The sequence below is a fragment of the Nannobrachium achirus genome (genome assembly GCF_963921795.1).
Source record: "Nannobrachium achirus genome assembly, chromosome: 23".
NCBI lineage: Eukaryota > Metazoa > Chordata > Actinopteri > Myctophiformes > Myctophidae > Nannobrachium > Nannobrachium achirus.
This window is the reverse complement of record NC_137830.1, coordinates 35,720,552-35,735,280: the sequence shown is the minus strand read 5'-3', so window position 1 is coordinate 35,735,280 and position 14,729 is coordinate 35,720,552. Positions and strand designations below refer to the sequence as shown.

Genomic DNA, 14,729 nt, shown 5'->3' with positions numbered 1-14,729 from the left:
ATTTCTTTCCACAGTGTTCCGCAGTGCACCAATTATCTGCACCTGTGGTGTTGGCAAAAAAGCTGGGATCTACTTTCTTGTAGCTGGGAACTACTTTCTTGCAGACCTTGTTGTGAATTATTAGTGAAATAACAGTTTTAATTGGTACATGTCTAATTGTCTATGATTTTTCATGTTGCCATATTGTAACCGTTTTTAGAAAAGCAATAAGCCATGCGAGGCATGTGGTTACCTGTATTTTGTAACGGCACCACCACGCCTCTCAGCCGTTATAAAATACCAGGTAACCCCGTGCCTCTTGTGGCTTATTGCTTCAATCTACGTTAAATTAACACTGATTTACACTGCGAGCCCACACTGTACACACACCGTTAAAACCGTGGGTGACCCATTTATAGATGACAATGAATCCAGCATCAGTCTGGTTAGATAATTTGGACTAATTTCGGATTCTAGATCATAGTAATTCTGCCCATGATATGAATTGCCACTGAAGCACATTTCCACGCCTGTTGCTCTATATCTCTCTGCTTATGTGAGTAGCCGACATTTTTATTTGCTCTGAAATGTTATCGTATGGGATTTATTTTTTATTTTTTATTATCTTCTGCTGTATTTCTTTTTCTTTTTTTAATCTCTCCCATATCGCTTTGCTGCTGCACAGACCCAATTTCCCCCCTCGGGAATCAATAAACTTTATCTAGTCTCATTCTCACGGGCCTCAGTTGGAACCCAGCGCATACTTTATTATGTCCTCCACTGTTTTATGGTCCTATACTATCTTCTTCATGCTTGTGTGGTAAGCAGGCCTGATCACCAAGCCCCAAAAACCGCAGTAGAACAAGGAAGCTGCCGACTTCCTCATTTAAAACTCTATACTTCTCGTGGGTCTACCATTTGAAACCCTATAGTGCGCCTGCTCGGTGCTCAAGTCTTCCGTATTTGAGCAAAGTAAACGATTGTTGCTTTGTGTCTATGAGCCGCCTGGCGCCGTTTCACCGTAGCAATGCCCCCGTCTCGCATTCTGTTCCTATTCCTCGCCGCCAAAGCCCCTTTTATCTAACTTTCCATTTCTCTATCTCCCTCACTCCCGCTCTCTCTCTCTCTCTCTCTCTCTCTCTCTCTCTCTCTCTCTCTCTCTCTCTCTCTCTCTCTCTCTCTCTCTCTCGCACCCCCAGCTGTCTATCAGAGTTGACAGGACATGCAGGCTGTCATTGCTTGGCAACTAACTCCATGTTAGCTGTCATCATTAAAGGTACTCTCCTTGCTGAACAGGGCCAAGCAGACAATCACAACTTAACTGGGGCTGGAGCTTGATTGGGCGCACGTACACACGCACACACACGCAAACACGCGCACGCACGCACACACGCGCACGCACGCACACACACACACACACACACACACACACACACACGCGCGCACAGAGCATGGAAATCACAATGTTTGATAATTGTAGCAACTTACTTGGAGCCAATTAATTGTATCTGCATCATTCTCTGCGTGAATTCTATTATTCATTTAAATCCCACTTAGGCTTCTGTGTGCCCCAGATGTACTGTACAGATTTGATACAGCGTGTGTGTGTGTGTGTGTGTGTGTGTGTGTGTTTGCGTACATGTACTGTACGTGTGCGTGTGTGCACGTGTTAGTTTGTGCGCTTTTCCGCAGGAAGCGTAGGCTATTTCTTACCCTTACTGTGTGAATTTGAGATTTTCAGCGGCTTTAATCCCCCAGCATCCCATAATCCGTTTTTCCGATAGATGGCTTCAGATGCAGATGTTGTGCGTGATTACAGGGCCCATATACAGTATACAAGGCGAGGAAGGGCATTACAGGCAGATGTACAGAAAACACAGCGTATAATCAGATGCACAGAAAATATAGTACACTGCCACGCCTACTGTTACAGTGCTGCTAGCTTTACATTACATCTGTGGGTGAAAAAGAAATATGGGCTGCCATTTTATTCTGGGGCTCTTTGATGTTTGTACGTCACCGTGCGATTTCTCATGTGTATTTCCCAGGGACACTTTGGCAGGAGGCCGCACCAATGTTGTTTTTGACAGCAAATCTTGATTTAGTTTCAGTCTTAGTCTTTTGAAATAAAATGTAATTTAGTTTTAGTCATAATTTAGTCACCTGAAAAGTTTTAGTTTTAGTCTAATTTTAGTCGACTAAATATTATAAGATTATTGGTGACTAAATCTACAGTTGATTTAGTCAACTGAAATGTATTTTGGCAGGCCTTGATGGCATCATAATGACTCGGAATGATTTTACACTTGGTTGCGTGCTGAAAATAGCAGATCTACAAGCTCACAACGCGTCGCAGCTATCGGCTATTTTCAGCACGCAACACCTGAGAGCAACCAAGCATAAAATGACTCTCTTCTCCACTAGTCCATTTTAGTCTAGTTTTTATTTTGTTGATGAAATTGTCAATATATTTAGTCTTGGTTTTAGTCATCACAGCTTAGTTTTTATTTGGTTTTTATTTGGTTTTCGTCAGTGAAAAAAACTCAGTCGACAAACATTTTTCGTCATAGTTTTAGTCGACGAAATCAACACTGCAGTAGCTTTACATTACATCTGTGGGTGAAAAAGAAATATGGTGATAACTGAGCAGCCATTTTATTCTGGGGCTGTTTGATGATGTGTGTACCTACGTCACGTGCGATTTCTCATGTGTATTTCCCAGGGACACTTTGGCAGGAGGCCGCACGTCTTGGCGAGGGCTGGAGGGCGAGGGCTGGAGGTTGGGGGGGGGGGGGGGGGTGGGGGGGGTAGGGGGGGGGGCAGGGAGCGCTTTCAGAGGGGACGTTGTGATGACGTTATGATGACTTTGTCCTTTTTGGCTTCAAAGCCAAAAGAGACATTTCATTAGATGGTTTAACTCAATATTAAAGACGGCACCGTCTGTGACCTTCGCGCGAATAAATGAAAACACTCGCTTAATGTGGAGTTTGTGCCTCGGAGACGAGGCTAGGTGAGCATAAAGCTTAACCTCCGAGCTCTCTGAGAATCTTTTAGTCGATGACACAGAGATATGCGAGATGTATCGTTATTATGCTGGAAGGAGACCAGCGTCTCTCCTCCTACCTTTACAAGGAGTAATAGACCCAAGTGTTGGGAGCACAAACTGTTTGCTTATGGGAGTTGATGATGATAATGAGTCGATGGGGGGTTGCCTGCCAGCACCACCACAGCACTAAAGGCTAATATAGAATATTATGTTGTTGCAGGCCGAACACAACTGATTTTGAAATTGTACGTTTAGTTGAAAATCTGGTCCTGTGTTTAGTGATAGTGATAACTGATTTTATTATGACAAAGCATAAGACTGACCCCCAGTGTGTGTGTGTGTGTGTGTGTGTGTGTGTGTGTGTGTGTGTGTGTGTGTGTGTGTGTGTGTGTGTGTGTGTGTGTGTGTGTGTGTGTGTGTGTGTGTGTGTGTGTGTGTGTGTGTGTGTGTGTGTGTGTGTGTGTGTGTGTGTGTGTGTGTGTGTGTGTACATGAAGCTAGATAGCATTTTTAGGTTTTAGAAGTTTTTTTTACTGATTAGATGCGTGGTCTACCTATATTATTGTTTTTCTAGATTGATATTCCTATGCATTTGTTATATTGTTGTTAATGTACTGACATATTATCTTGCTTATTATAGTGATGTGTATTAGAGTTCTCAAATTCTGCCCGAACCCGACCATACCCAAACCCGACATTTAGGGTAGGGTAGGGCCTAAAATGTATGCTAATTAGTCAGGCCGGTTAGGGCCTCGGGCTCAATTTATTATTTTATTACTATTACTATATGATAGACCCGATCATAACCGACCCGACCCGCCGTTTTCGGGCCGGGTAGGGCCTAAAATGTATGTCAACTAGTAGGGCCTGGTAGGGCCTCGGGCCTGCCCAGTTAGTGCTTAGTAATTTTCAGGCCTGTTGAGAACTCTAATGTGTACTACCTGCTTATTGTAAGTCGCTATGGATTAAAAGCGTCTGCTAAATGCCTAAACTGTAAACTGTAGAACACTGTGCCCTCTTCACACATTCTGGGTACACACTGCAGGCTGACTGGGGCACTTGATATTTTCATATTTTCACTGGCACTGGAAGCTCTCAGTACATTAAAGATCCAGAGAGAGAGAGAGAGAGAGAGAGAGAGAGAGAGAGAGAGAGAGAGAGAGAGCAACGGAAAGGCAGGAGAAGATGAAGGCCTTAAACGCCGTAGCGTCGGCCCCTGTAGTGTGTAAATAAACAAACTTCAACAAGCGTAATCTGTGATTAGGGATATAACGCTTCAGTTTGAGATAACAAAGAAGCCCTTGATGGCAGCAGCACAGGCGCCGTGGAAGAAGAGACTGCTGAGACTGCTGAGTCTCACCGTTTTTTATTTCTCAAGTATATTCTCTAAAAAGACCTGTTATAGGTCTGCCTGCGTTGAGCTATAGCATCAATAATGCACGAGGCCGCGGAGAATCTGTGAATTGGGATCGATGTGAAGATGTCAGCGCGGCGAAGCCGACTGTCTGCGGATAAGAGTAACGCGAACAGCTTGCAATCCACAAGATTTCTCTACTATACACGGGTTGCAGGCTCAGGGCCAGGGGTGTCACAAGGGGGGGGAAAAGTGGGACTGAGTTACTAGGGTGTAACTCCAGAGCTCACAGCGCAGCACTCGGTGCTTTAGTGGTTAATTCCAAAAGTCTACACACAAAGTCCATAGAGTTAGCTCTCTTTTGACTGGCATAGATGTCCTGCATGGAGCCCAGTGTGAGCCCAGTGTGGGCCGGCCCGTGCGTGTGTGTGTGCGCTTGTGCGTGTGCGTGTGCGTATGTGTGTGTGTGTGTGTGGATATACGTGTGCACGTGCGCCAGCGTCAGCCCAGTACCTGTCAGCACTGAGGAAATGAAGACAGCTTTGTTTTCCCACGAACCACGTCTCGCTCCCTTAATCCCACACGGAGGCCGGGGTAAACCCGGCCAACCAGAGCAGGTGACAGGACAGATGCAGGTGCTCGTTTCCATAGCAACTGGTCCGTTCCCATCAGTCAGAGAGCCAGGTGTTCCTGGGGGGGGCCCCTGGGCCCCTGTTGAGGTCCCCCCCCCCCCCATACTGCAACACACTGAGCTACTATGTGACACGCTTTGGTCTCTGCTGGTTTCCCTTGCTGCACAATCCTCAGCGTTCATTAAACCCATTGAGACCTGCAGGCCTATTCTATACCAGTAAGACTCCCTAATGGGGAGTCAGGTTGCATACACAAACTTTAGAAGGCAATGGTAGCCAATCAGGAGGGAATATGGGAAATGGGACAGATCCCTGTTGATGACATGACTTTAGAGATACTGTGTACCGCTTTGCGTGATTTTAGAGCAAAATCTGTAGGAGCAGTGTCCAAAAATGTGTTTTGAGAAAATCGGCCTGATGGTGGCACTAGATGGGACAGATGCATGTTGCTGACATGACATGTAGAGATACTGTGTACCGTTTAGGGCAAAATCTGTAGAAGCAGTGTCCATACAAATGCCTTCTAAATCAGTGGTTCTCAAACTGTTTTCGTGCCAGGGACCCCCGCCCCGAGATGATATGTATTCCACTGCGGACCCCTCCATCTGAAAATGTTTTGTGCCCTAGGGAACCCCAGATTTAAGCTGTGTGTGCACGTGCGTGTGTGCGTGTGTGCGTGCGGGGGGGGAGCCATTTACCGTTAGAAGGCAGGGGTTGCTTTGCTCCACTTACTACCCGTCTCCCTTTCTTTTGACCTCCCTTTGCTCTGAGGCTGCGATTGTATCCCAGTGATGGAGGGAGAAGTGAGAGAAGGATAGAGAGAGAGAGAGAGAGAGAGAGAGAGAGAGAGAGAGAGAGAGAGAGTGAGGGGGGGGGGGGGGGGTGAATGGAAGGCTTGAAGTGCCAGAGTTCTCACCCAGCACAGAGAGGGGCTTTCAACAAGATTTATTTGGGCATGGGCGGACATGAGCACCCGAGCCTTCTAGTGTTAGTAGATACGGTACAACTCAAGTCCGATTTATTAGTCATAGCACACTTGAATGCCCAAAATAGCCAAATCTGCAAGCTCACGACGCAACCGTGACGCGCCGTGCGGAACCGAGCTATTTTCAGCCCTGCGACACCCGTGTAGGAGAACATGTAAAATCGTCGTTGTCGGGTGGAAACCTTGTATCTCCAAGTTTCAAATGTGTACGTTCTTTCGCAAAGTAAAGCCCTGCTTCATCAGACAAGGCCGTCGCACAAAAGTAGTGAAAACAGCAGATCTACAAGCACACAACGACTCGCGGTGCGAGGCCTTGTGTGCTTGTAGATCGGCTGTTCTCACTAGTTGAAATCATTTTTAAACGGATAAATGCAAAACGAACGGTTTTGGACATACAAGGTTTTCACCCGACAACGACGAAATGACGCTTTGCCGTGGCTTCCTGACCCACTAGTGTCACTGGGAGCAGGAGGGGGAGAGTAGCCACGCAGCACCGCACAGCGCCGCACAGCGCCGCACGGCGCCGCACCGCACAGCACCGCACAGCGCCGCACAGCGCCGCACAGCACCGCACCGTAACACATAGCACCGCACACCGCACAGCATAGCACAGCATAGCACCGCACAGCACAGTACAGCACCGCACAGCACAGCACAGCACAGCACCGCACAGCACAGCACAGCACAGCACAGCACAGCACAGCACAGCACCGCACATCACCGCACAGCACAGCACAGCACAGCACAGCAGGACTCCACCAGGAATGAATCCTCATTATAGCCCCAGCTTCTCACTGCACACAGCAATCAGTACTCACCACCACTCTGCTGAATCAGCCCAGCAGCGCGTGCGTGCGTGCGTGTGTCAATGTGTGTGCAGTAAAAAGACTCAAGCCTTTGTTATGGCATTTTTGCAGAATTAAAGGGAGTATGAATGTGTATGTGCACCTGTGTGTGTGTGTGTGTGTGTGTGTGTGTGTGTGTGTGTGTGTGTGTGTGTGTGTGTGTGTGTGTGTGTGTGTGTGTGTGTGTGTGTGTGTGTGTGTGTGTGTTTGCGTGCGTGCGTGCATGCGTACGTGCGTGTGTAGCCTACAGTGCTTAAGAGTGCAACAAGACTCAAACTCTCATTATTGTATTATTGCGGAAAGGAAGACAGAGAGAGAGACTGAGAGAGTTGTAATTGCCTGTTTATATCGAGAGCGATAGGTAGGAGCAATGAACTGCATTATTGAGGACCGGCTCTCTCAACTGGGTTATCCATCATGCTGTTTGGCTCTGTGTGTGCGTGCGTGCGTGCGTGCGTGCGTGCGTGCGTGTGTGCGTGCGTGCGTGTGTGGGCCTGCATGTCGTCGTTGTCGGGTGAAAACCTTGTATGTCCAAAACCGTTAGTTTTGCATTTATCGTTTTAGAAATGATTTAAACTAGTGAAAACAGCCGATCGACAAGCACTTGTAGATAGCTTGTAGATCAGCTGTTTTCACTACTTTTGTGCGACGGCCTTGTATGTTGAAGCAGGGCTTTACTTGCGAATTGACACATTTGAAACTTGGAGATATGAGGTTTCCACCCATGTGCAGTATAGCCTATCTCTTCCCCACACTCTCCTTCCACTCTGCGTTTGAAGGTCACTCCTGTTGTGGCTCGTTACTCTAACAAGCACTCAGCTCATTCCCCTGGGCTGTGTCATTGGCTTCGTCTTTAGCCAGGGAAAGGAAGTGCAGCTCAGATACAGGGAAGTGGCTAACGCTTCGTCTCTCTCTTTTTTTAATGACAATTTTTTTGTTGTTGTTGTGCCAATTGTCCCGCAGTTGGTCTTTAGGAAGACCACATGATCACGTGTCTCCTACCTCAGGGGTTTTCAAAGTGGGTGACGGGGCACCCTGGGGTGCGGTGAAGCCATTCCCAGGGGTGCCGCGAGATAATTTGATAATATTTGGAATTCATCAACATCACTACATCAATATCACTTCACTATGCTTAGTAAAACAGACCTGATTTGCACTGTACTTGAGTTCTTTTTCTATCTACGACAACTCTCTTCACCAAAAATAGCAGATCTACAAGCTCACACGTTGTGACGCGTTGTGACGCGTTGTGACGCGTTGTGACGCGTTGTGAGCTTGTATATCGGCTATTTTTGGTGAACCTTCCCCCCAGAATAGGCATGCAGGGGTTCAAGTGGTTAAACAAGTACAACGTTATTTTCAGTTAGTTCTGATGGAAACAGACATTTCTCCAATAAGATTCTAAAGATAAACAGTGTAACTCAGGAGTGCCGTGGATGAAAAGGTTATTTACAGTTATTTACTGAGTCAAGAAAGTTTGAAAACCCCTGTCCGACCTACACTATGCTATTCCTCCTATAGTTCCACACCCCACTGACTAACCTGTTGGCGTCACTAATGCGGTCACTGATTGCTCTCTCTGCCTGCCTTCCAAGCCACAAATGTTGGAACTCCTGGCCAAGCTGGGTGCACTGCAGAGGATTCAAACCTCATTTTGACATTTTTTATTAGATTTTTTTTTTTTTTAGTCATTTTTTATCTGAAAAGTACAGTTGACAATGTACAGTTGATTTTGGTCTTGATGGCGTCGTAATGGCTGATTTTCACTTGCACACTTTTACACTGCATGCTGAAAATACTGTAGCTTGTCTTTTTAGTTCTACTGGACCTCTACCATCCCTCCATAACATTTTAGTATAGTTTTTATTGGTTGAAAAGGTTGTCAATATATGTACCGTAGTCTTGGTTTGAGTCATTATAGCTTAGTTTTTACAAGTTTTTCGTCATTGATAGAAGGTATTCGACAAAGAGAAGGTATTTCGTCATAGTTTTAGTCGATACACTTAACGCTGTCTCTGTCTCTAGACTTAAATTTCCCCAAAGAAGAACAAAACAAACAACAGCTTGTGGGAAGAGGGAATTGAACCCTTATGTATTGGGGGGTAATAATGAAAAGAATAAAGCCTGGTAAAATCCTCAGTGCACCTTGTTTACTTCTTCCACATGTTCTTCTTATCCGAACTGTTGTACTTTCCCCCAGCGCTCTGCTGGTTCCACAGTAATTGTTGTGTGTGTTGGCGTTGGGTTCATTGCGCTGGCTGCCTCAGCCAAGCCTCCGCTGTACGTGTCACTCGCTGAAAATAACAGATTTTCAAGCAAACAAGGTGACACATTGGTGCGACAACAAGTACACACTTGGCTTTAGATTGATGCTTGGTGTTATTTTGTTTTTGACAGGTTCAGGTACTTGGTTGTGTGTCTGTGTGCCTATTGTATACTTTGCCGTACGACGGCAAAGTATAGTATAGTTACAATTTCGACTTCCCAAAATAGCGGCCCCAGGTTGAAAGTGTATTATTTATTGTTCCCATCAGCTTAGCAGGAGCTACTCTTCCTGGGGTCCACACAAAAAGAACATGAAAACATAATGTACTATCAATCATTTAATATTATTACATGACGGTATAAGAAAACTAAGAGAAATGATATGGTCTGGGTAACTCATTACATAGTGTCATAACAACGTATAGGTTCCGAACGGAACCATGTTTATTTAATACCGGAGGACAAGGTCCCCCATTGGGATATCAGCGTACAATTTCAGCTTTATTTATTACAATACTGCACTATTGCAATATTATTATATTATATTACTATACTCACTCAGTCTACGCAGTCCAAAACAGGGTAGCTAAAAAGTGTGAGAACCACTGTCCTATAGATGAAATACACCCTCCTTGGATGGCATATCACAACCTCCACCCCTCATTTCTCACATGGCCCTCTTCTAGCGCCCCCATGAGGCCGATCTTTGCACATTTTTGGACACGGGTCCTACAGATTTTGCCCCAAAATCACGCAAAGCGGTACACAGTATCTCTAAAGTCATGTCATCAACATGGATCTGTCCCATTTCCCATATTCCCTCCTGATTGGCCACGATTGCCTTCTGAAGTTTGTGTATGCGACCTGACGGTTGCTTACCTCCCGATTAGGGAGTCTTACTGGTTTTGTACAGCACAGAGCAACAATATATGCAGCTCTATGTTGGATCAATTTGACCAAAATCCTCGATTTAACAACTTGCTCTCTTGTGTTTTCTTCTAGTCATGCGGAGGAACCCGTTTGTGGTGGACGGGTGCTGTCGGAAGGGCTCCCGCAACGCCCTGCAGGAACTCTACAACCCCACACAGGTAGGAAGCACAGTGGGTCCGGGACCCCTAGGGGGTCCTCAGAGTTACTACAGGGGGTCCTACGAATCTTTGAGTGATAGAAAGTTTTTTTCTCTTTTTTTATATTATTAACCTCTTGAACCCTATTGTCCATATTCTGAGAACTTTAGCCGAAAATAGCAGATCTACAAGCTCACAACGCCTCGCGCTGGCGAGGCGTTGTGAGCTTGTAGATCTGCTATTTTTTATTATATTCATTTTTTTCATTTTCACCAAAAATTAGAACACAGTTATTGAAAAAACACGGCCTGCTCACGTATTAGGATGGTATTATGAGTCACCAGAAAAAATAATAGGTGTTTTTATTGAATCTGTCATGGTTAAAATGGAGTTTGAAGTTACAATGGGTGTGTATGGGGAGAGGCCCTGGAGGAGGATGGCCTGGTAACATTTACATCAAATATCTAAATACTGAATGAAGCAAATTAAAAACTGTTCAGGGTGTTCCCAAAAGCCTGATTAGACGATAAAATGACCAAAAGTTATTTTGAAAGTGGAATATCCCTTTAAGTACAGTACCGAGTAAAATGTACTTAGTCACTTTCCACCGCTGCCTTTCATTTCTCTCTTCTTTCCGTCTCCATCTCCCTTCCTCTCCCCGCCCGCTCTCACAATCGCTGTCTCTCTCTCGTCGCATCTGTTTGTCTCTCTGTCTCTCCCTTAACCTTTTCCCCTTCACCACATTCTCTCCATCTCCCTGCAGAGTCTGACTCAGCGGAGGCATTCTCTGGCCTCGACCTCAGCTGCCGTTTTTAGATTTCGCACTCCTCTTAGCCATAAAGATGTGTACGCGAGTGTGTACTTGCGCGGGCGTGCACATTATTTGCACGCCTCTTTTTATGTGTAGCCTTTCACAGCCCCCCAGTGTCCTCCCTCCAGGGGCGTCACACGGGGGGGGGGGGGGGGGGGACTGAGTTACTAGGGCCCAAGGTGGAGGGGCCTGTCTTTAGCTATTGAAAAATAGCAGATCTACAAGCTCTTTTCACAGCACAGCACAGCACTTTTCACTAAAAAAAAGTCGTGAAAATGTGTGCAAATCTTTGAATATATGTACTTTTTAAGTGGTCCCTGGAACTAAATATTTTGAGATGGGGGTCCGTGGCCAAATACATATCATTTTGGGGGTCTTTGACATGAAAATATTTGAGCACCACACTGACATAGAAACTTTGAAATATTCAGACTCCGCACAACAAATTTTCACGATTTTTCACGATTTTTAGCAGATCTACAAGCTCGCAGCGCGGCACCGAGCTTGTATATCTGCTATTTTTCAATAGTTAAAGCACAAAATGTGAGTGAATCCTTACCCAGGGCCCAGAGTTTGGTGCGACGACACCCCTGCCTCCCTCCATGCCCTTCCTAAACATAGGACAGAGACCACCCTGGCTCTGTTGACCGTGACATGTGTCAGTCCACCACGCCTGCGTGTCAGGGTTGATGGATGAGCCTCTCCCGCGGGTCACCAAGCGCCAAAGTTCCTCCCAAAACACACACACACACACACACACACACACACACACACACACACACACACACACACACACACACACACACACACACACACACACACACACATAACGCATGATGCCCCCATTTCCAGATGGACCCCATTAGCATCAACAGCTTGCCTTCCATGTCCGGGTCGGCCCTCTGGAGCATTTTTTAGAGCAGGGGTCTTCAACGTTTTCAGGCCGAGGACCCCTTAGTCGAGAGAGAGAGAGAGAGAGATGAAGCAGGGACCCCCACACAACCCATAGATACCATGTAGTTTCATCGTTTTACGGCACAATCATCAGTGTATTTTGGATTCATGTCAATGTGTGTTTTCAGATATTTAACCACTTGAACCGTCAATACATAATAAACTTGACCTTTCACTCTGTACTTGGTCTGCTCTTTTTTCCCCCCTACACCAAAGTTCCCCCCTACGATCTACAAGCTTGTAGATCGGTTATTTTTGGCCAAAGTTCTCAGAAAATAGATGCTATAGGTTTCAAGTTGTTAATATAAAAAAAGGAGAAAAAAAAGTTTCTATCCCACATCCCTGTTGAAGACCCTTGTTTTAGAGCCCTCGTGGGCGATAAGATCTGCCTTCCGCACGGGGAAGACTGGACAATAAACGGACACCGTGGACTGGACAGGTCCTTGGCCTTGGTCCACACCGCCCGGGAAAGAACGTGGAAAATGTGTGATTCGCCAGGGGCAGCACTTCTTTGCTCCTTTCTGCACAGATTGCATTGCACGTCCACTTTTTTTCTCTGCTCCGTCAGTTCCCCCCCTCTACTTGCCAATTTTTTGAAGATGAAACAACGACGCGGTCGCCCCGTATTTTGGCCGACTGTCATAGATATTTGTGTGGATGCTGTTGATGCAAACCATCTCCTTCCCCGTAGGCATGGCGGTAGTTGTCTCTCTCTCTCTCTCTCTCTCTCTCTCTCTGACCTGTGACGCTGGCTGGTGCAGTAACTCAGCACAGCAAAGAGACAAGAGGGAACCTAGAGGTGGGACGTTCGCAAACAAATCGAGTCTTTTGAACGGCTCTTTGAAATGCCGTTCCTTTTTTTGAGGAAGGGGAGCTAATTCTTTACTTGCAGAGCAGGCCCATTTCTACATTGCAGTGTTGATACTTTTACTTAAAAAAATGTAAACGTATCAACACTGCAATTGTAGAAATACTCGGCAACAAGTAGAAGTTCGGAATTAGAATGTACTTGAGTAAAAGTACAAGTGTATTCCATGGTATCAACATTTACCTAAAGTACAAATAGTAGAAAGTGCTCTTTATGCAGAATGTCCCATTTAACAAGTTTTCCAATGAATAAGATGTAGAAAAGTCATTTGAAAATAGCAGATCTACAAGCTCACAATGCGTCGCGTTACGACGCATTGTGAGCTTATAGATCGGCTATTTTCGAATTGCCGAAATGTATATAGGGTTGAATTGATTTGTAATTATAATCAAAATCTACAAAGTAACTATAGTAGCCTAACTAAAATGAGCCAGTCTTTTGAACGGCTCTTTGAAAGGAACGGATCCCAGAGATCCAGCTCACTTCAGAGAGACGTAAATCCCATCTCTAGAGGGAACGCTGTTGGAGGTGATGCTATCGCGGTGATGGATGGCACGGCCTCGCCTCCGCCTCCACGTCTGTTGTTGCCTCATGACGCTCTTCCTTCTCCATCCATCACTCCTGCGTCTGCCCGTCTCTTTTCTCTCACGGCCAATCTTGCCCTTTCTCTCCCCTGTGTTGTAACCTCTGGCCGTCCTCTCCTATTTCCCCTCTGATGCCTTTTCATTTGGGACTCCGTCTCTCTGTCTGACGGCTGATTTAAAACTTTAAAGCAGGGGTCTTCAACCGGGGGTCCGGGACCCCTAGGGGGTCCTCAGAGTTACTACAGGGGATCCTCCAAATCTTTGAGTGATAGAAACTTTTTTCTTTAGCAAAAAATAGCAGATCTACAAGCTCACAACGCCTCGCAGCATAGATCGTCTATTTTCGGTAAAGAAGTTTGGTGTAGAGGGGAAAAAGAGCAGACTAAGTACAGAGTGAAAGATCAAGTTTATAACGTATTGACGGTTCAAGTGGTTAAATATCTGAAAACACAAATGGACATGAATCCAAAATACACTGATGATTATGCTGTCAAACGATGAAACTCTATGGAATCTATGAACAGGTTGTGGGGGTCCCTGCTTCGTCTCTCTCTCAAATAAGGGGTCCTTGGCCTGAAAACGTTGAAGAACCCTGCTTTAAAGTTTTGCCAGCGCCGCTCACCGAAAATAGCTGAACTACAAGCTAACACATACACATGCATGCGGGCACACCTGCAAGCACGCACACACGCACGCACACACGCACGCACGCACACACAAGAGGCATTGCCGGTCCTGGTCTTCAATTCACGCATCACACTCACACACACAATATCTCTGTCGGAGTCTCTCTCTCTTTCGTCCCCCTGTGAGTAAGTGAATGAGTGAATGAAGTGAGTTTCCCCCCCGAGTGGAGATTTATAAGTGTCCCTGGACACGGCTAAGATTACACTAGTCGTACGATCATAGATCATTTTTCCGCTGGGGATTTTTCCACACATTTTTGACTCATGTGAAGTCCCATTGATATCATTTCTGTATGCTGACAGGGGGCTACTGTAAGCCAGTGCAAACTTCAGGCACAGGGTGCCTCGGGTTAGTGGTCGGGTGCGAGGGAGTGTGTGTGCGACGTGTGCGACGTGTGCGACGTGTGCGTGTGCGTGTGTGTGTGTGTGTGTGTGTGTGTGTGTGTGTGTGTGTGTGTGTGTGTGTGTGTGTGTGTGTGTGTGTGTGTGTCTTGCGTGCGCGCGTACAGTATGCTCTTGTGTAAGTGTTTTGACAGGGGTCCGGTCGGTTACATCATCTGCACGAGGTGTGTGTGTGTGTGTGTGTGTGTGTGTGTGTGTGTGTGTGTGTGTATGTGTGTGTGTGTGTGTGTGTGTGTGTGTGTGTGTGTGTGT

At 46.1% G+C, this 14,729-nt stretch overlaps 1 protein-coding gene across 1 annotated transcript in view; it reads left to right on the top strand.

The window, feature by feature from the left end:
- The window catches only part of chst11 (carbohydrate (chondroitin 4) sulfotransferase 11), a gene marked incomplete at both ends in the record, with an annotated part of 74,128 nt that overhangs the window by 41,651 nt on the left and 17,748 nt on the right, over positions 1–14,729 (top strand). Inside the window, one exon of the mRNA XM_080754568.1 lies at positions 10,108–10,193. Within this exon, the coding sequence (XP_080610694.1) occupies positions 10,108–10,193 (86 nt within the window). The remainder of the gene's footprint in view (positions 1–10,107; positions 10,194–14,729) is intronic.